Raw genomic sequence first — 22,034 nt, 5'->3', positions numbered from 1 at the left:
TTAAATATCTTTATTTCCAAAGATTCCAACCATCTCTCCTCAATTTTAATTCAGTAGTCTGGGATAGACCCAAGAGCTCCATTTTTATAAGACTTGTAAGTAATTTTTTAGACTTGAAAATGAACGGTATAAACATGCTCTAAGACTGTGTACGGGAGTGGTGATAGTTATTGATTAAGGAAAATAAATTCTCCTGAAAGGAAGGAAAAATTCAAATGATGGCCATGATTTTGAGAAACTCTAGTTTTAGTCATATTTTAATCACAAGTTAATATGTCTTAAAGGCTTGATTCTATGGGAAGAAGGTAGAATGTAGAGAGAATAATTTTGGTTTTTTTATGTTTGTTTGCTTTTACAGAGATATTCTATCCAAGAATCTGCTACAGTCTTTCTGTGAGACAACAGATTTCTTCATGTCAGCACATCATAATGTTCAATGTGTTCCTTGGTTTGTCACTTGAGAATGTGCAGTAGCACTAGCGGTAGAAGATGTCAAGGTGGCAGCTTTTACAGCAATGCAAGTGTTAGCATTAAAAGTGTAAGGATTTATATACTTTGCAAAGGAATTTTCTGTATATTTTGTGTTATCAAAATGCTTAACTATTAGATACTAAAAGTTCTGTGTCTACACTGATAAAACTTAAAACTGTAAAAATAGGCACAATCAAATGACAAAAACCAAAATACTTTTAGCCACAGCTTGATGTGATTCAAGACCTTTAACTGAATTTAGACAGAGGCTCTGTAACTGGGAGGGCGGAGAGGGGCATAAAATCCTAAGTTCAGAATCCCTGAACCAAACTAGGAAACAATGAATGGCCATTAAAGTCAAGTCTCTACTAATTTACTCAGTATTTGTGAGAGGTCTCTTCATACTCAAGACACAGCCTTTCCCTATTCCCTGTAATCCTGACACTTGGGAGGCTGGATCAGAAGAATCACTTGAACCCAGGATTCACAGCTCAGCCTGGGCAATGCAGTGAGACCTTATCTCTATTAAGACAAAGAAAAAAGAAAATGAAGAAGAGGAAGAAGAGGAAGAAGAGGAGGAAGAGGAGGAAGAGGAGGAGGAAGAAGAGGAAGAAGAGAGAAGAAGAGAGAAGGAGGAAGAAGAAGAAGAAGAAGAAGGAGGAGGGGAAGGAGGGGAAGGAGGGGAAGGAGGGGAAGAAGAAGAAGGAGAAGGAGAAGGAGAAGGAGAAGGAGAAGGAGGAGAAGAAGGAGAAGAAGAAGAAGAAGAAGAAGAAGAAGAAGAAGAAGGAAGAAGAAGGAAGAAGGAAGAAGGAAGAAGGAAGAAGGAAGAAGGAAGAAGAAGAAGAAGAAGAAGAAGAAGAAGAAGAAGAAGAAGAAGAAGAAGAAGAAGAAGAAGAAGAAGAAGAAGAAGAAGAAGAAGAAGAAAAACATGCTAGGCAACTTTTACTCTGAAGGAATATTTCGTGGTAATTTTTTGATGCCAGTGGTGATTTACAGTTAAGGAGGATAAAAATTTTAAGACAGGGAGCTTCTCTCAAGTCTTTAATAAAATAACAAGGAAAGTAGGGGGTACTTGTTTGTTAACTGTGGGTTTTCCTCATAGATGAGAGATGGCAAGATTTGGTAGAATAGAGGCTTAAAATTCACAGATGTTATGGATTTGCCTGGTTATTTGCATATGATCGCTAAGTCTCTAGGCACTGCACCTGTGCAATTCTTCAAGCCATGAAACAATCAAGCAGCTGAAAGGTTCAGCTGGTCTTTAGATTGCTGACTTCTCACACATAACCTAATTCCTAAACTCATATGGATTTTTCTATCACTAATGTAGCTTTGCTGTTATCTACCTCACTAATGTAGGAGAACCTATAATGTAAAAAAAACATGTTTCTTTTTAGAAAATTGAAAATTATTCACAGGGCAAATTTTACTGAAATTTTTTAAGTTGTTAACTTGTCTTAGACTTTGCATAAGGCAATGGTAGCTTGGTCCAAAACAAGGACAGTATAAAAGAAAGTCTGCACAAACCCCACCAAAGTTTTGAAACGGAAATTTTCTTTTAATTTGAGGGTTCATGAAGATCTATGGATATATACATTGTGAATGTCAAGGGTCTCCTGTAATTCTACTATAATTAGTTCTTATGAGTGGTTTCTACCTCATCTAATCAGAAAATATAATTTTCATTATGAAAAATCCACTATACTATAGTAATTTATTAGCATTTATCAAGTGCCTTTGGGAAAGGGAACTTAGTGACCAAACATAATTTAACTTAAAATCATGTTAGATTCTTGTAATGAGCTTATATGATTTTCATATTAAGATACAGTGACTTAAATATTTTGAAAGAACAGGCCAGGTACGGTGGCTCATGCCTATAATCCCAGCACTTTTGGAGGCCGAGGCAGGCAGATCACTTAAGGTCAGGAGTTGGAGGCCAGCATGGCCAACATGGTGAAACCCCGTGACTACTAAATATACAAAAATTAGCTGGGCGTGGCGGTGCATGCCTGTAATCCCAGCTATTAGGGAGGCTGAGGCAGGAGAATCTCTTGAACCTGGGAGGCAGATGTTGCAGTGAGAGATCTTACCACTGCACTCCAATCTGGGTGACAGAGTGAGATTCTGTCTCAAAAACAAACAAACAAACAAAACAAACAAACAAACATTTATTTCACATTTGTTTCATTTTTCCAAACGCTGTTCTTCCAAATTCAGCATTACTAAAATAATCAGCACAACCTTAGATGTTCTTAGAAGAGCTGACCACTTAATGTAACTAACCCAAGCAATTCTAGTTTAAATATTCATTTTGTAATAGTTTTCTGAAAAAGCAGACCAAAAGATTAAGGAACAATGAAACCACTTTGATGCAATTTTTTAAAAAGCCACTATAAATGTCATAACAGGAGATTTCTAGCACTAAAAAGAAAAGGAAAAAGCCTTAGGGTTCCAGGTTCTTTTAAGTTCTTCTAAGTAGCTGAGATACTAAAGAGGAGAAATGCTTTCCTGTTGAAACTCCAACTTAATAGCACAAACTATTCTTGGTGTAAGACAAGAATTAAATATTAGACACTGGATTGTAAGAACGGGCACAGTTTTATTTTGTTAGTAAAATGATAGGTTAGAATATCTTTTAGGTTCATGATAGAATTAGATAGTTCCAGATAGTTAAAGTTTCTATTTTCTTATGGGACCAAAGAGACAGTAATAAAGTAAAATAGACAAGATTACATGGTGAGAGAAGAAAATAAAATGGTAAAGGAGAAAAGAAAGCAGTAGAAAAGGTGAAGGCAGCAAAAACATTTTAAGAAAACCGATAGAAATGTGGAAGGCGGGTTGATAGAAATACATAAATAGAATCCACACTGTTTTCCATAATGGTTGAACTAGTTTACAATCCCACCAACAGTGTAAAAGTGTTCCTATTTCTCCACATCCTCTCCAGCACCTGTTGTTTCCTGACTTTTTAATGATCGCCATTCTAACTGGTGTGAGATGGTATCTCATTGTGGTTTTGATTTGCATTTCTCTGATGGCCAGTGATGATGAGCATTTTTTCATGTGTCTGTTGGCTGTATGAATGTCTTCTTTTGAGAAATGTCTGTTCATATCCTTTGCCCACTTTTTGATGGGAGTTATACCTGATGTAAATGATGAGTTGATGGGTGCAGCACACCAACATGGCACAAGTATACATATGTAACAAACCTGCACATTATGCACATGTACACTACAACTTAAAGTATAATAATAATAAATAAATTTAAAAAAAAAAGAATCCACAGAGGAAACACAAATAATCTTAAATGTAAGTAAATTTCAAAATAATTTTATTTTTTGTCTTTAATCATGTACTGACACTGTTCTTCACTTTGTCATTCAATTTAGCTTGTATAACACTTCCAAACATCTTAAGATAAAATTCGCAGCCTAAGTCTTAAATCCTATAGAGAGCTCCCATAACAATATTAATGTTCTATTTCTTTCTTGCTCTCACTTTAGTTAAGGTAGAGAAGTCAAGGGAATATATACTTAAAATCCTAATGGATTACAGGAAGAAGCAAATGTAGCAAGGTAGCTAAGAAAAGAGAAAGGTAGCTAAGAAAAGAGAAAATTAGCAAGGTAGCTAAGAAAACAGAAAATTTGGCCTCCTAGAAAGCAAAGTTCTTCCATATTTAATTTATGGAAGTTCTGTATTATATATGCAACATACATTTTCTTACACTGCAATCTGAGAAGCAAAAGTACATTTATTAATTCCTTATTTTCTATTTATCATCCATGTTAAAGTATGATTTTTCTCCATTCATTGTTGATCACATTAGTACTGCAGATCCTGAGTTACTGATGAATGATGAAGAATGAGGGGGATTTAAAATGATCTGTGTTGCAATCAACTATATGTGTTTATGCAAAAATGTTCTCCTTCCTGTGGACATTGCTTGATGTGGCTGACAAGCCTTAACTTTTATAAACTCCCCCTTTTCTTGACCTTCCTTAATAAATCCAATGCTAATTTGATTGCTCTAGTCCCCTCTTGTCTCTTCTGCTTTTTCTTCTTGCTCTAAAAAAATGTGAATATTACTGAGTTCCTCTTTTCAAATTACCTTTTTCAGAAATCTCCTCTACTCCCATGGATTCACCTATTACTTCTGTGTTGCTCCCCAAATATTTCTCTTTAGTCTTGACCCCTCTGTCAAGCTCTCTTTCAAATTTGCTAAAAGCTAGCTATTTCTACTTCCTTGTCTTGCCATCTCCTCAAACTCAACATGTCTAAAGCTTAGGTCAACATCATGCCTACCTAAATAGTTTTTAAAGGATTATCCTTATTCCAGGTTTCTCAGAATTCCCTTCCCTGAAAATATCCTCCAAATGTACCGTTGCTACCTTCACAGACCACTGCTTTGATAATTTCACTTCCTCATCAAAAAACTTTAATAGCCCCTTCTACCCAATCCATAAAATACTGCCTTCTTAGCTTGACATTTTAAGCTCTACACAATCAGCGATGTGTATTTCTAGCCCCCAATCCATTCATTATTCCATTAGTATGATATCTCTAGGCTGATCAAAACAAACTACTTACCCTTGCCTAACCAGATCTCAGAATTTCCTGTGACTACATCTTTGATGACATCTTTAAAACAATTCTCCATCAAAAATTCATTTATCTACCAAATTCCTTTTAAGTCCATCATACAAGCTAAATTCTCTACAAAGTCTTCCCTGATCACTTGTAGCCTGAATTGATAATTTTCTTTTTTAAATGCTTATTGTTCTTTCTGTTTTTCCCATTTCTACAGCACATGCACTGTGGCCAATAATGTATTTATTTGTGCACAACTCTGAATATCTCCTCAACTAAGTCATAAGTCCCTGAGGATATTACACATGATAAATAATCATTCAATTTATATCGAATGAATGAATTTTTTTCCCTCCTCCAACCCTCCTCCTCTGCTCCACTCAGCACAATCTCCTCCTTATTCATTGTTTCAATAAGTTTATTTTTTGAGCTTTATTATTCACCAAGCACTGTGCTAGGCACTAGAGAAGAGTAGAGAATTCATGATTCCTGCTGTCATATAGCTTACAGTTTAATAGAGAAGATAAACATTAAAATACAAGTTTATGTGTGGCGAGTGTGAAGTATATATGTGGTCGGAGCCTATAGCAGGGGAAAACACTCTAGTATTCCTTAAAACACACAGTTACAACAAGGGTATATTTCAAATCATTGAAATAGCTGGGAATAGTAAAAAACTACAGCCAAATGCTGTGATACAGAGTATATATCATAACCTTGAATTAAATACCAATTTCCTGGAGGCTAGCATAATGGTAATTATTTATTAACTCCTTATCCAAGGATTTATGCTAAGTACTTTACATAATATACTTTTTGGTCTTCACAGCAATCTTTAAAGTTTGGGTATCCTTATTCCTATTTTAGGGATGAGGAAACAGGCTCCAAAGAGATCAAGTTATTCTATCCAAAGCCCTATTAATGGCAAAGGCAGGCTTCCGATCTAAAACACGTCATTCTTTCTTCTGTATGCCAAGAGTATATCATACGGTAAGTTTTCCACACAAGCATGCTCAGTAGTAATGAGCTCAATGTCCCAGACCCTCCTCCACAGGGTGTCAGCCTTGAGCAGCTGGTCATGGATAGAAATACCATCATAGTTTAACAAAAATTGTATTCTATAACATTCTTTTAAATTTGCCTATTTCATGCTGCCTTTTAAGAAATGTTCTTCACTGGAATGGGAAAATAAGAGCCACACAAGACATAGTCTGTTCTTTAAAACAATATTTGAATTAAATACGTTTATTATGATCAAGAAATAATGTATTAGACCTCCTGCTCATTTTTCAATATACAGAAAATATAAATAGTAAAGAATATCTTTAAAAACTTATTTCTAAATTTCGGGCATCACAATAGATTGCTCTATTTAAACCTATATCTCAATTCTTCTGGCAATGCTGCTTTTATTTGGAACAAAATGTGGTTTAGCTTCTCTCCATTTCTTTTACATTATATTTAAAAGTAATACTGAAAAAGAAATATTCAGTTTCATTCTTTATAGCTACATAAATAAAATTTTATAATTTCCTAAAAGACATTCTGTAATGCCTGATTCTATATCCCATATAAGTTAGTATTTTCCTCCAGAATATTTTACAAATTATAAAGTTTTATACCTTATTCTTGATTTTTTACATAGAATATGAAATTTCAGTATTGCTAATTAGTTTACTATAGAATTTCTGGTTTTGTCAGCTTTTGTTATTTTTAACAATTTGGAATGAAATAGTAAAGTAAAAAAATGTTAAGTTGCATTATATCAAAACATAGTTCAATGTAGATTATTAAATACATTGGTTAAATAATTTTTATGTAGCTTATATTTCTCATAAATGCAATTTATAATATTTCAAGGCATTAAACAAAACAAAGCTTCCTCAGATATACAGAATTATATTTGCACAATGGTTTTCATACATGTGGGATTTAATTCTTTGTTTCCAAGGCACTGTTTCTGGATGTGGCATGTTAATAAACAAATGCTTTGTAACAAAAACCAGGCAAAAAAAACATAACCCTTACTTCATAAGGCAATATCCAATAAGATACATTTAATCCTGAAATATTAAGATACCTTTCACTTACTTCAAAATGAAAACAAAATAAATATTTAACCATGGAATTTAAGATCTTGTTCATCAGTTAGCCCAATGTCTTTATTTTAAAGATGTTCAGCAACTTCCTCAAACTTATATAACTATTTGTGGCAGAGTCAGAATAAGACCCCCAAGTTTAATTCTCTTTTGCTTTTTACTATTCCATTCTTGAACTTCTTAAGACAGAATTATAAAAATTTTAGAATTCAATTACCTATTAGAAAGGAGAACTTTATATTATATATTAACCTACAATGAAGGAAGGGATTACAATGCTAAAAACTAATATTCATCTAAGATAGCAAAGCAATGGCATTTACCTTAAATTTACGTCTCTGCTCTGCACAGCTGTTGAAGAACCACAAGTCTGTCTCATGGCTGTAAATGTAACAAGAACAATAATGCGACCAATTTTCATATCTAAACTAAATTAAGTAGATTTGTCATAGGCTAGAAAATTGAAAATGTATTTTACAAATTGTTTTTTTAATTTACAGATTATGGAAGTGTGCATGTGTGTGTATGTGCATGTGGGCATTTGTGTGTGTGTGTGGTGTGGTGTGTTAATTCAGTCTTTCTAAACTGAAAATTAGTTTCATGAAATTGAAAGGATGAAGTATTATTCTTTTTGGCTAACTTTCCTCATTGTGGATCACTATGAATATATCAATTCTAGGAAGTGCTAGGGTAGATTTAAATAAATAAAACAAATTAAAGTGAGAAGCTGTCTTTGACTGTTATTATTAGGATATGTTTTCTGGGATACACAGTAAGAATGTAAAGCAGAAACATCTGGTAATGCTTAAGTTAATATTGGCTCCCATTTGCATCACAATCTTTATATATTATTCATCAATATGCCATTAATCAATGTACTTGCTGATTGCACCTATTCAATTGGTGTTTCATGTCATGAGTAGATTATGTAAACATGTTTCAAATACATATATTCAGATATCTATACATGAAAGTGAAATCACTACTGCAATTGGCACTCAAGCTTGTCAGATGTGATGTTTTCTTCTTTCCATTTTGCATTAGACATGCTAATATCTATGCCATCTGTAGCACAAAATCCTGAACAAATGTAAATGAAAAAATAATAGTAGATAAATACTAGTCTACTAAAAATAGACTCTGTACCATGTCACACTTCAAATCTGGCCACCACTTCTTAACACAGAAAATAAATTCAGGTGAATGTTAACAAGCAACTGAATATTGTTCTTGTGACTTGAGCCATCAAAACAGGTTTTTAAATCTGTATTTTCTTTCAAACTTTATAAAGTAGTTCTCTATCAAAATTATACTTTAAAATAAAAAATACAAATTATCTCTTTTGGTCCACTAAAGATGTTATGCCTGTCACATTAAGAGCCATCATAATCGATTAATACCAAATACCTTGCATTGCACATACAGATTTTGAAACATTTTCAATTATCCTTTTGAAATGTAAAGATAATACACTAACTCTTACGAAAGTTTGGTTAAACACTTAGTTACGTAGAAAAAGATCTAAGTTTTGAGAGAATCATATAAGAGAACTTCTAAAATGTTAATTTCATATTAAATTACTGAAAATTTTAACAAAAAAATTGTACCCTTTTTTAAAACATTAGTGGCAAATAGTGCAACTCATGATATTTGAAGATACAAAGATAAGCATTACCTAATATTCCTGTTTAACAACAGATGTGTAAGCTAGTATCAGATGCTGTTAAGCTTGTATTAGATTTTTAATACAATCCCAGCATGTCTCTAGTTGCTAAGCTTATCAAGTCCTATGAAATACTAAAAATGAAGGCTCACATTATATTAATTGCAGTGTATATTTTGGTGAATAAGTCTCATTCAATATTTCTAAATTCTCATTCATAAAACGCAATTTCTCATTCGTATGATATTTTGGCATGCGATCTCATTAAAATTACAAAATAATACTGAAATGCTAGTTTTATAGTCTAAGCAATGGAGATATATTCAGATTAATATGCATCACAAAATGAAAAACAAGTGACACAGTGAAAGTCTTTGTAGTCATGGTCAGCAACTGCAACTGTCAAAAGGTATTTATAGGAGTTTTAATCATTCTTTTATGCTAAAATAACAAAATTGGAGACTTCTGCTCAAAATTTTACTTATGCATTGATAAACAGACAACGATTTCTCATTTTAGAGCCATTAATATTCCCACATTCTATTGTGGGTATTTTGTAAGGAAAAATATGTATATTTTAGTCCAAGTATCAAATCTTGCCTTTCAATGCAACAACAACAAAAAAATAGAAAAACTAAAGCCCAGCCATTCTTTCCAGAGATACCTTGGTAACCAGCAATATAGAAACTTCTACTGGACTTAGCTTTGGAGAGGAAGAAGCAACTGTGAATTCCTCAATTTTGTCAAGAAATATGATGAAATAGAATTAGGAAAATATATAGTGTTTTTTAGACACTCAAAACAGTAACTTCATTCCTATCTTTTGCTTATGTTGCCAGCATCTAATTCTCCTTTTCTATTCCAACAAGAAAGCAAAATTCCCACTCTGAAGCCATAGTGAGGATAAACATTTCATTTGCTATCTTCTGTGACTTCTATGTAAATTTTTCTCTGTCATGTAAATGCATGAAGAGACTCTCATGGAATCAGATAACTCCATGGAAATACTACACCTACGCTCCCATTATAAATTGGGAAAGAATATGATGGTGAGGAAAGTGACACAGAATTATTCATTAGTTAAAACAAAGGAACGTGAAATTGCTTTTAAAAGAGAAAAAAATTGAAAAGAATCTTAAACTCAGGCTGATTAAATAAAACTTTCATTTCCAGTCATGGCAGACATCTGTTCTCTGTTGAAACATCCCTTATCCCCAAGTCCCTCTTCTTCTCATCCACCCTCCACAAATGACTTTGTTCCCAGGAAAATCTATTCTTATCTCAAATTTGTTTAGGGAGCATACATTTTATCCAGTTTTTAGGTAATAACTAATTTTTGGATTGTATAAATCAGTAGCTTATACTTCTCTCTTATACAAACTAAGCTTCAGAAGGCCATCATGTAAGACTTAGTTACTAACATCTGTAAGTACACCTGAAAATAAACACAGACAGCTGGGCCATAAAAAAATTTTTGTTTTGTTAAAATAAAGCCATAAGAGATGCTTAAAAAAACTAAATTTGCCTTATTAGAAATGTATGTAACACATGATTCAGGAAAAAGCATTACTTATCTTTCAACAGAGCTGGTGAACACTTTGAGAGATGTTGTATGGAACTCCAGAATTTACCTTCCAAACAGTCAAAAAATATACCTTAGAAATATTTCCCCCCCAAGAAAATGTCCCACATATTTTGGTTAAGAAGACTACATAAAACAAGGATTATATTATGTAACAAAAGTTACTTTAAAAGACATACATACTATCAGTTTCACAGGACAAACATAGTGAGTAAGGACAACAAACTCCAGAATGTGTTTTTATAACTGTAGCAACAGCAATAACTCCTTGGCAAACTCAAACAGTTTTTCTGGCAATCCTTGAGGTTTTCTGCATTTGTCACTTGGATACAACTGCGGAAGGGTTGTCTAAGACTTCTTTGTTTCCTTCCACACCATTTTACTATAACTTTGGTTTTAAGAAAAAAATTTTACATTTCAACCTATATATGCATAAAAAAATCCCACAAGGGGGTTTTATGCAAAATTCTTTAAGCCTATATACACCAAATATGGTTCCTATGTATTTTTTGCAAGGAGTTACCTTGTAAACTTTTAAAATGTATGCCAACAGAATATTATTTTTTTCTCTTTTAAGAAGATAAAATGAATTCTCTTTATGAATTAAAATTACCTACATATGCAAATGTAATAATTTCCTGTTTATATACAACTGGGTCTGCACATCTGTTATCATTATGAACATCTTTTAAAATAAGACCCCAAGGACAGGAGTGCTTTACTAACCTGCAGTGGTCTCTGTTTATCACTGCTCTTAGGAGATTTCAATCCACTTGTTTGCTGCTGTAAAAGAAGTTGTCTTGCTGCCTGGAGAGCCTAGAAGTAAAAATGAAACCATATCTAAATATTTTGTTGAAAGTTATCAATTATCTCTTGGTTAACAGTAAAAGGATTCAATGTACAAGAACTCCCATATTCCTTTCTAGAGAGAATCATTGTTGTTTATCTTCTAATACGAAAAAAACTGCCAAACACACATATATAACTTTACTCAGAATCACAGAGAAACATGCAATCCTGCAGGAAATAAAGTTAATTTGTTTAAAGTGCTTAAAGAGGATAAAAATCATAAACTGCATCAATAAACTCATTTCCACAAGGAACTTGTCTTTGAGTGTTCAACTAAAATGCCCACTCCCTTTTAAATTATCATTCAATTTGCATTTTCATATTACAATTTTGAGGCAAAAGCAGTAGACTTCAAGTGTTACCGGAAGCTGTAATTAAATTTGACAAATCAACATCAGATTATCTTGAAAGTGAATTAATAAGGATTTTCACTAAAGATTAAAAACACTTTTTTTGTACTTACAATTCAAGGGGAAACCTCTCCTTTGACAAAATAAAGTGCAGTTTTAATGCCAAATAAAATTGAGTGGTTTTCATTTGCATTCTTAGCAAAATCAGAGAACAAAGAAATTACCACTCAACCAATCAGGTTTGTTTCTATGTGTGACAGAATACCAATCAAAATAGAAGATGTTTTCGTTTATTTTTATGTTTTCTTTCCCACTTAGGAAAATAAAACTTAACATAAGAAATTAATGTAAGCATTTCATTTAGTGGAGGAGGAACAGTTCAGTAAATGTACTATATAAACTTAACATGTAAAAGCTAGTGCCATAGACCAAAAATGCATAGTAAATTCTTCTAAAGGTAGGAGTATAAACTAATTAACAAAAACTTTTAAGAGTCTCTTAAAAAAATCATTTTCTCTCTCAACAACTGAGTTCAATGAACACTAATGGGGAAATTTTTCAAGACATAAAACTAACCTGTATCATTGGCCTACTATGTTATTTACTGCTTTTGAATACAAGATACATTTTTCACAATGAGAAAACATTATTGGATTAATATTCTTCTATAATAATCAAGAATTTCAGCTGATAAAAAGTACAATTTTGATTGTAATCAATGATCTGGTTTTTAAGAGAGTTTCTAGTATCCATGACAACAGTTGCTTTGACAAGATGTGCATATGGCATTACACTGCCAGCTGGTGTGAACAATGTTTGAACTACTGCATTGAGATGCTGAGCAAACAGAAAAAGTTGCCACGTCTTAACCCTCAGGGAAGGCAGTCATCCCCTGATCAATTATGAAAAGACAGAGAGGGCTGCTACAGTCTGGCTCCAAGCAAGTTTTCTGAAAGGCAGGCAGACATAGAAACCAAAGTAAACAAACTGAATGCACTAGCACCATCTCCTAACAACATTGATTTGTCTTCCCATAGCAGGATCTGGCATAGTTTGTAAAGCACACTTTTTACATTTGGAGACACACTCACTCACGATAATCATCTTTGTTGTTGTTTTTTAACTTTTCAGGTCATTACAAATTAACCTAAATATTTCTAAGGATGGCACATTCCAGTGAACTCAGGGAATTTATTATAGAGTTCAGTTTGAAAAAACAAAAAAAATTCATAATTACTTTATTATCATACGACTATTTGAAACTTTTTGTTCAATATTCTAAATAATATATCCTTCCTATTTAAATTGTAACTTATAAAGTGACTACAAATGATATCTTTCGAAATGGAAATTACAATAGGTGTCCTAGGCTGTGTCTCTGAAATTCTCAAAATAAAAATGCATTCAATTATTTTTCCAGTTGATGCTTAATTGTTTTCATGTAGTTTTTTTTTTCTTTTTGAGTTGATGAGTTTATTTTGTATACCTATTACCTTAATTTATATTAAATTATGTAGTTATCTATTATTCTTTAAAAATTTTAATGAACACTGTTTAGGATCTTAGAATCATGAATGACAAGGATTAAAAGCAATCTTAAAAATCATCTAATCTGACCTTCTCATTCTAGCAAATAAGAAAAATGAAACCTAGAATAGTCAGTTGTTTTGTTCAAGATCACAAAGCAATTTATGAATGTTGTTTTCAAGGTCTCCTGGCTTCCAGGCCTGAGTGTATTCCACTGTGCCATATTGTTTCTGTTCTGTCAAAGGAATCATTAGTAGGCAATGAGTAAGATTCTAGTAAAGGAGAATATATGACATTATAATGAATTATTCTTCACCAGTAAAGAGAGCGTATTCATTTTTCAGACTTTACATGGGAAACAACAATATAACCATTTTGTTTTGAATCTGTAAATGAATAGAACCACTATCACAGAATGTATATTGTTTTTATGGCTACTGCCCCCATCATCCTTAACTTGGATTTCATTATATATTGATACTTCCCTGATGCTTGATGGAACTCTAAACTTTTGTAACATCCTGATTATCTGATCAATTATTACTATAGAACTGCACAATTCTAGAGCTGGACAAGGCCTTAGAAACTGCCTAGCCTACCTTTCTCAAACAAGTAACTGAAGAATCAATACTAGAATAACTTGATTGAAGTCACAAAGCAGTAGCAGATCCTGGTCAAAAACTCTGGCTCTTCTCTCCCAAGCTTGGGACCCCATCCATTTTACCACCCTGCGTTATATTCATTCAACAAAACCCATGTAATCAATGGAATATGTCAATGTTATGTAACGTCTGTAGACAAACACTAGAAAATTAAATATATTACAAGTTTCACTCATCAAAGTATCACTAGTCAAAAGCATACACCTACACTGTTAGGAAAGGAGTGATAATAGTAATGAAATATCACAGGATAGCTGGCTAAAAAAACGCTTCCACTTTTAAAGTATTTTGGTTTTCATATGCATTTATAGTTCTCTCCAAAATAGCTGAGGATCATCTTTTAATACAAACTCTTAGGAAAAATAACTTCTTTCCTATTTCAACATTCTCTTGGTATAGTAGAGATTGCTGTAGTAAGCATAAGAGATGGGAGAACAAAAAACAATTCCAGGAGATCAGGAATGATTTAAAACTCATAAGCAGAAAGCTCTGGCAGTTTGCATTCTCACTGCATGCATCATATGACATTTTTATTTCCAGTATTCTGGATAACACTTTAAGACTGAATTTCAACAAACAATTGCTCAGAGACATTTAGTTCATCTTTGCAATTAATTATTATAGCTACTCAAAAAATGAAAGATTATTAGATAAAACACTTCCATCAATATAAAGTGCTAGGTGTCAAATGACACAAAATATTAATTTAAAAATCACTTGCCACTTCTCTCAATACAAACAATAGATTAAATCCAGGGCCATTCATAAAGTTCTCTGAGCCATCCAGTCATTTAGATGGTCACCCTCCCCCACAAAAATTAATTTAGAACAAAAATAAAAGTTGTTTACAAAATTTCCTTTCATAATGATTGAGTCTGTTTCCAATGTATCAGAAACAAGAAAGAGATTTCGAAGCCAGCCAAACCATATCTAGTTTCCAAAAACACATTTGTTTTTAATTAGGGGTGCACATTACTTAATGAAGTTATCCTATTTTAGGAAACCTAAAGAAAATTAAGATAAGACATCTTAAAATTTGAAATCAGGTTAAATTTAAAAATTTGAAAAAAAGAAATAATCTGTATAAGACACTAAAGGTAAACATTTTGTTAGACTGTAGAGATGTGGGAATGCACATATTTCATAATTTAGTGCATTGTTCTCTGAAATACTTACTGAAAACATCATTCCTAACTCATACTGTGCATTTTTAACTAAATTTTTGTACGAAAAGCAAAGTTCAAGCATACTTCTTCACTAGTAGTAATTTTATGCTAGTTATGAACCTCACAGAATAATTCTAATGAGTAGGTCTTCGTGATAATTAACTAAGGATAAAAATGCTTTGTAACCTGTCAGATAAATACTTTTTTCCACTGAAGAACACTGAAAACTTTCACCAAATATAAAATTATTTGAGAATAGCTTAGAAATACCCAGTAAAACAAAAAAATGTTGAGTATGCTATGGCTTATAAATAACTTTTTTTTTCAAAGTAAATATATGTATATTTGGGGAAAAAACAGACATCAGTCATATCTCTCCCCATAAAAATAGGAATGCTTAACCTATCAGCCTGTTGCATTTGAGACATTAAAATGAAAAATGACATCTACGCCCATTAATATCTTCAATGTATAAACAGCACAGCGTGACACATTCTTGAGAGCTGAAGGCTACAAAATCTCTCTGAAACATAAATAACAAAGCACTCAGAAGCATATTTGATGTTGATATTCATCTCTGAGAAAAACACTGTTGCCTAGGCTTCTTATGAAAATAGATGCAGCCCAAATGGATCTCCTGTAATTGGTTTCAGATAGCGAGGTCAGAAGAAATATGATACAAGAAACGATTATGTGGAACAGGCGAAACAAGAATGTTTACACAGTCACTCCCTAGTTATACTGACAAGGGGTGTATACTTTGCAGATAACCAGAACCAAAAAAAAAATTGCCAGCAGGACATCCAGATTTTTGCTCCTCATATTCATATAGTTTAACCTTTAACACATTATGTCTTCAACATGTTACTTTGAATACGAAACATAAAATAAGTTATCAAACAGAGTTTAATTTTCTAATTATTTTCCCAAGTGTGGTTGATAAAAAGTATATTCAGATCCTTCCAGAAAGGATATAAATTCGTATTCTGTTTGGCCTTTTTTCATATTATGCTCCCACTAAAGAGAATATACTGATAAATGTAATCTGAAGTCTCATAATGTTATTTAATAGAAGAAAATTAATCATCTAATTGGCATAACCTATTTTCAAATAGCAATCTATCAGAGTGAAATTATGCATCTGTAGCTATTGACCTTCTATTTTTCCATCCTGATACATAATTAGACTGTTTGTTTAAAAAGCTAATTATTAAAAAATGTTTTAAAAAAGATATTTTTACAGTATATTTTACATAAAGTTAGAAAATTAATGTGTGGATATATTATATTTATACTGTACATCACTATGGAGGCCAAATTGAGATACTAAGACTACTTATTGTATAGTAATTATAAAATAATACTATACTCTAATAAGGGTACTTTAGTATGAGTAATTACTTGCAAAGCATCCTATTTACCCATCAAATGTCAGAGTGGTTTTGGCTTATATCTCATGATATAGAGACAAAGGAGAGACAATCAGGATATTGAATGTGTGATGGAATGGATCCTCAAGTCATCCTCAGAAGTGAGAATAAATTCTTCAAGGTTCAGGTTCAAACCCAATATTCAATATATTCCATTATGGCTCCAAAGCCCCAGATGACCTCAGAAATTCTATGAAATAAACCCGTGAGTTAACAGTAACTAATATCTAAGACAGGTTTTGTTTTTTCAGATGTAGAATGAGTTTAATAGGGAGAACACATTCTCTTCCTCAGAGTCAGCATTCTACAGGGGGCAGTACACAAAGTAGCCTGATAGTCCTAGCTCTATGTTCTTCACTATTCTATTGCTAATGGTAATAAATTGCTAATGTAATATCCTAATATTATCTACAATAATTTTAAATACATAATAAGGAATTCTGTCCAACTTTAAAATTCTGGGGTATGAAAGGTAAAGACAAAATAGGACTGATTTTATTAAAATTAATGATTTTACAACTTCTCTTTATCATGGGACATGTTCCAGTAACTATAATAGTTTTTGTGCATTATTTTGATTATTTTTCTTTCTGCTATACAATACTTGATTATTTTTCCCAAATAGATTTTGGATTTACTTTTTGTTTTACACTTACCTTAGCAAGGTTTTTTTTTTCATTATGAGACCAATACCATCTTTTGTTTGGATATGTATTGAAAACTCATTACTCTTATATTGCTATAATTTCAACCAGTATATCAGATATTAACTGAAAAATACATGCTACTAAATTATACTACAATATCTGAATGTAAACTATTATTTGAATCCTCTGTTCTGAATATGCTCTTCAACTTAAAAGTAAGACTGTAAGAGAAGTAGTATTTGGGAAAATATTTGGAAGAATAAAATACATAAAAGTATTTGACCTTAAAAATGTTTGTGACTATATCCCATATACCTAGCAAAGAACTAAGCACTGCACACTTGTGGAGGTAGAAGGAGTGATATGACATTGTTTCTATCTTTAAAAGATTATTGTTTAATAAGAAAGATCTAGATGAATGTCAAAAGGCCATAAACAACGTTTTAAAAACGCTTCAGGAGTTCATAAGTAGAATAAATTATTTTTGTTGAGAAGCTCATTGAAATTTTTATGAAGGATATAATATTTGCACTGGACTTACATGACAATCATCTCGTGGAGATGACAGAAGGCCATGCCAAGTAGGAACAAAGAAAATGTGAGATTATATATAGTGAAAAGAAAATAATTGATCTTGGATAGAGCATACACTTAGTCTAGAAACTAGTAAAACAGGATGACAAGATTGGTTGGGGTTAATTATTGGATATAACTAAACAATAAATGACAAAGAGTCTTGATGTTATATAGCAGGTAAGAACAAACTTTGCTGAAATCTGGCAATAAAATAAGCCTGGCCCAGGACAATACTGAAGTCATGTTGTAAAGGATAGATAAGGGATGAAGAGAGTGAGACAAGACAGAGGTATAAAGACTTGTAAAAAGGTATGTGCAACTGTCCAAATAAGAGATAAGAATAACATGAATCATGTTAGTTCGAAATAAGAATCATGAGAGGTACTGTCAAAGAAGAGCCAGCACAACTTCATAAATGGGTATGAGGTAAAGGCTAGCAGGAGTCAATGATGACTTCAAAATTTTAAGCTGAAAGGAACTGAAAGAACAGCTGTGTCACTACTAAAAGGGAGGAAATTAGATTATAAAACACAGGCACTGGAGAGAAGATTATGTTGTTTGCCTGATGGCAGAATAATCAAGAGAAGATTTCTTTTTTTTTTTAAATTTTTATTTATTTATTTATTATTGAGAAGATTTCTTTAGTAGATAGTAAATATAATGCAGGGCTCTAGATTGAGGGTGATCAGAGTGATCCCACTGACAACAGATTCCCAAAAGTAAGACATAGATGAATAGTTAAGGTAAAGGGAGTTTATTAGATTGTTGGTAAAGACACCACAGAGAGAGGAAGAGTCAAGACCTCAAACTGCAGAATATTTTCTTGAGACGAGATGAGGAAATAGTGAAAAGGAAGACAATGAATTGTGAGGAGAGCACAGTAATAGAAGTCCAAAAGACTTCTGGAAAAGGTTAAACAAAGAATTATCATATGATCCATTAATTCCACCCAAGGTACAATATATACCTAAGAGAAATAAAAACTTAATTCCCACAAAAAGTTGTACATAATTGTTCATAGCAACATTATGCATAATAGCAAAAGATGTAAACAACCCAAATTCCCTTCAACTCATGAATAGATAAAATACGGTATATTTATTTAATAGAATATTTGTCCATAAAAGGATGGAGTATTGATACCTGCTACAACATGGATAAACCTTGAAAATATTATGCTAAATTTAAAAAGTCAGTAACAAAAGATCATATACTGTATCATTCCGTTTGTATAATATGCCTGGAATAGACATACCTAAAGAGAAAAAAAAAAGGGGGATTAGTGGTTACAAGGGCCCAGACATAAGATAGAATGGAAAGTGACTGCTAATGAGAATGGAGTTTCTTTTTAGGGTGATGAGAATGTTCTGGAATTAAACAGTGGTGACAGTTGAACAATCTGGTGAATATGCTAAAAATCCCCTGAACTATATACATGAAAAGGTTAAGTTTTGTGATACATAAATTATATCTCGATAAAGCTGTTATATATTTAAAAATTGTGAGAGGACAGGATAAATGATACTATCTTCAAACATCAAAAACTCAAAGAGGCCAAGATTTGATGAAAGTTCGTGTAGATCTGATGATTTGTATGTGACCTATCAGATACCAGTTCCTACAGAGTACTGAAGTAGAAGTAGATTGCAGGGAGTTACTGGGGAATTAATGGGGACACCATAGCCATGAGTGCAAACCATTGTTTTGATTAGTTCTGTGAAGACTAAAATAAAAGAGAGTTACAGTTTGAGGGGTTTTGTTTGTTGTTGTTTTTTAAATAAAGAAACAATAATGAGCTCAATAAATACTAAAAAAAGTTTCTGTTTGTTTTTGAGATGACATTTCGCTCTTGTTGTCCAGGTTGGAGTGCAATGGTGCGATCTCGGCTCACGGTAACCTCCGCCTCCCAAGTTCAAGCGTTTCTCCTGCCTCAGCCTCCCAAGTAGCTGCGATTAGAGGTGCCTGCTATCACGCCCGGCTAATTTTTGTACTTTTAGTAGAGACGGGTTTTCACCACGTTGGTCAAGCTGGTCTGAAACTCCTGACCTCAGGTGATCTGCCCATCTTGGCTTCCCAAAGTGCTGGGATTACAGGCATGGGCCACCGTGCCCGGCTAAAATATGTAAATTTTAATAAGAAAACTGAGCAAGTCCCCAGAATAGGGAACGGGAAAGGACTGAATTAAGGAGCAGCAGCAGGTAGCTGATAGACTTATGGGGAGGAGACAGGCTGAAGAGATGGGAGGACAGGTGACTTTGACAGGCAGAGGTAGGAAAGGAAAAGAGCTCACAGTGGATGGTCTCAACTAATTCAGAAAATAAAGAGGTGTGGTTATCTTTTGAGAATGAGAGAGAGATTGGAATTTCAGGAGAAACAAAAGTGGGAAGCTTTTCTATCACTCTTCTGAGAAATATAGCTGATGGGTAAAAAGTGGTATTTAAATTGCTGTTAGATACACTGATGACATATAAATATATTGGTATTTTCTTCTGGAATATTGCCTCCAGGACTAAATGAAGAACTACGTACTTTTCTACTGCTCTAATTTAATGCAGCTAGTAATACTTAACTTCACATGTAAGTGATTGTGAAGTCAGAGAGGATAATGTACTTTAAAGTATTTTAAAAGCTAAAGTATAAAGTAGTATTATTCCAGGTGAAGACTTTTGAAATTAGGGTTCCTCCAGTGGGTATCAGTTCTTCTCAGTGTATGATGCTTAGAAGTATATGATGCTTGGAAATATATAATAATAGTCATTTGAAACTAACTCCTGATTGCTAGCTTTAGTGGGTTTGCTAAAAAGGTATGTGCATTTTAACTAATGTGTTTGGCATACTGTAATTCCTGAAAGTTTACCTCAATATGCATTTAGTTCTGCAATCTGTCCAAGTTAGATAATGCCCCATTGGATAGAAAGAGTATCTTAATAGAGTCATGTTCTATGATATTTTGAAAAGTTGTATTTTAATCTCCTCTAGGACTTTAAGGGGAAGGATATATAATTTCATGAATGTACTTGTGAGATATAACCCCTATTCTCCCATCCCATATCACCACATCTGAATGAATATGTACATATGCAATACACCCAATGCTATGGAATCACTTGCACACAAGAATCTTTTAGTATGGTAGGAAAGATAAAATATATTCAGTTTAATTATGTTGCAATGCAGAAATTTGCTGTAAGCCATCAAAAGGTATTACAAAAAGTGACTATAAGGGTTCAGTAAAAACAAAAAGAAAAGGAAAATTAATGATTAAGTGCTCATGATATGCCAGTTATAATTCTAAATTTAATCCTCAAAACACCCTCTTTTTATCACAGATGTATAAACTGAGACTCAGCATAATTAGGTTATATGTTCAAGCTTTTTCACCAAAGCCTTGGAGTGGCATAACAGATCCGAACAACTATCTGGCTGACTCTGAAGCTCATTCTCTTTCTACGAGGGGTAGTCAGGAAAATTATATAACTGAAGGGACGTTTATACAGTAAAAGACTCAAGTAAAGAGCTGTTCAGGGTATAAAGAGAACAAAATAAATTGAGTTATTAACAGCATTGCTAGTTATGCCAACTAAAACAACATAAAGAATTCCAAGCAAATTATTTTTCTTTTTCTTTACTTTTCATGAAGATAAATAGACATACAAGCTTATATTCTAAAGGAATTTTACTCCCCTTAAAAAAGTGTCTCCAAAGTTATTAAGCACTGGATTTAGGATGTTCATTAAAGAAAAAAGGCCAATATTAAAGATGAAAAATTTTTAATAATAATCATTTTCTGCCACACCAAATACAAAATGATATCATCTATAAATAAGCATTAAACAATAGGTACTATTTTCTGATGAAGTTAAAAGTAGAGTTGCCAAAATAGAAGATTCCCAGTTAAATTTGAATTTATTTCTGTTTTTACTTGCTAAACCTGACAACTCTAGATAGAAAAAGTAAGCATTTCAGAATACGTAGCCAAGGTAACAAGACTGTTTACACCAAGTTACTCACTTAAACATAAATATACTATTCATTTCATCAGTGTAAATGCTTTTTAGTCCTCATAAGAGTAACAAAGCCATCTTATCTATATTCAACAGGTTAGCTAGGGTAGTGACTTGAGGGCTTAGGCTGCTTCTCTATGAGAAGGAATGCTCATGAGGTTATTAATGGATAGCAAAAGGATGTGGTGGACAACTCCAAAGGAAGAACGAGTGCACGTGTTTTTGCAAAAAGACAGTCGAAGAAAAGCAGAGGAAAAGTTTCAGAGTTCACATTCTAGTTTTCTGCAATTGGAGGCACAGATGAGACAAAAGCAAAACTTCAGTTCTCTATTCACCTTAAGAAATGATGAGGATCAGTAGCCAGAAACCCCAAGGCAAAGATTATGACCCTGCATGGAACCAAGGCAAGGAAATGCT

General features: G+C 32.9%; 1 protein-coding gene across 41 annotated transcripts in view; it reads right to left on the bottom strand.

Annotated features, from left to right (window-relative positions):
* Window positions 1-22,034, bottom strand: part of FOXP2 (forkhead box P2) — a 591,074-nt gene that overhangs the window by 148,989 nt on the left and 420,051 nt on the right. For 24 of the 41 annotated variants that reach the window (XM_077994469.1, XM_077994474.1, XM_077994477.1 and 21 more), the window contains one exon: window positions 11,133-11,222. In XM_077994469.1, coding sequence (XP_077850595.1) covers window positions 11,133-11,222 — 90 coding nt within the window. Of the gene's footprint in view, window positions 1-7,484; window positions 7,543-11,132; window positions 11,223-22,034 lie in introns of all 41 variants that reach the window. The other 17 variants (XM_077994491.1, XM_077994501.1, XM_077994490.1 and 14 more) reach the window with 1 other exon arrangement.

The sequence above is a fragment of the Macaca mulatta genome, chromosome 3 (assembly GCF_049350105.2).
Source record: "Macaca mulatta isolate MMU2019108-1 chromosome 3, T2T-MMU8v2.0, whole genome shotgun sequence".
Taxonomy (NCBI): domain Eukaryota; kingdom Metazoa; phylum Chordata; class Mammalia; order Primates; family Cercopithecidae; genus Macaca; species Macaca mulatta.
Note: the sequence above shows the minus strand (reverse complement) of the source record. Positions and strands in the feature narration are given on the sequence as shown.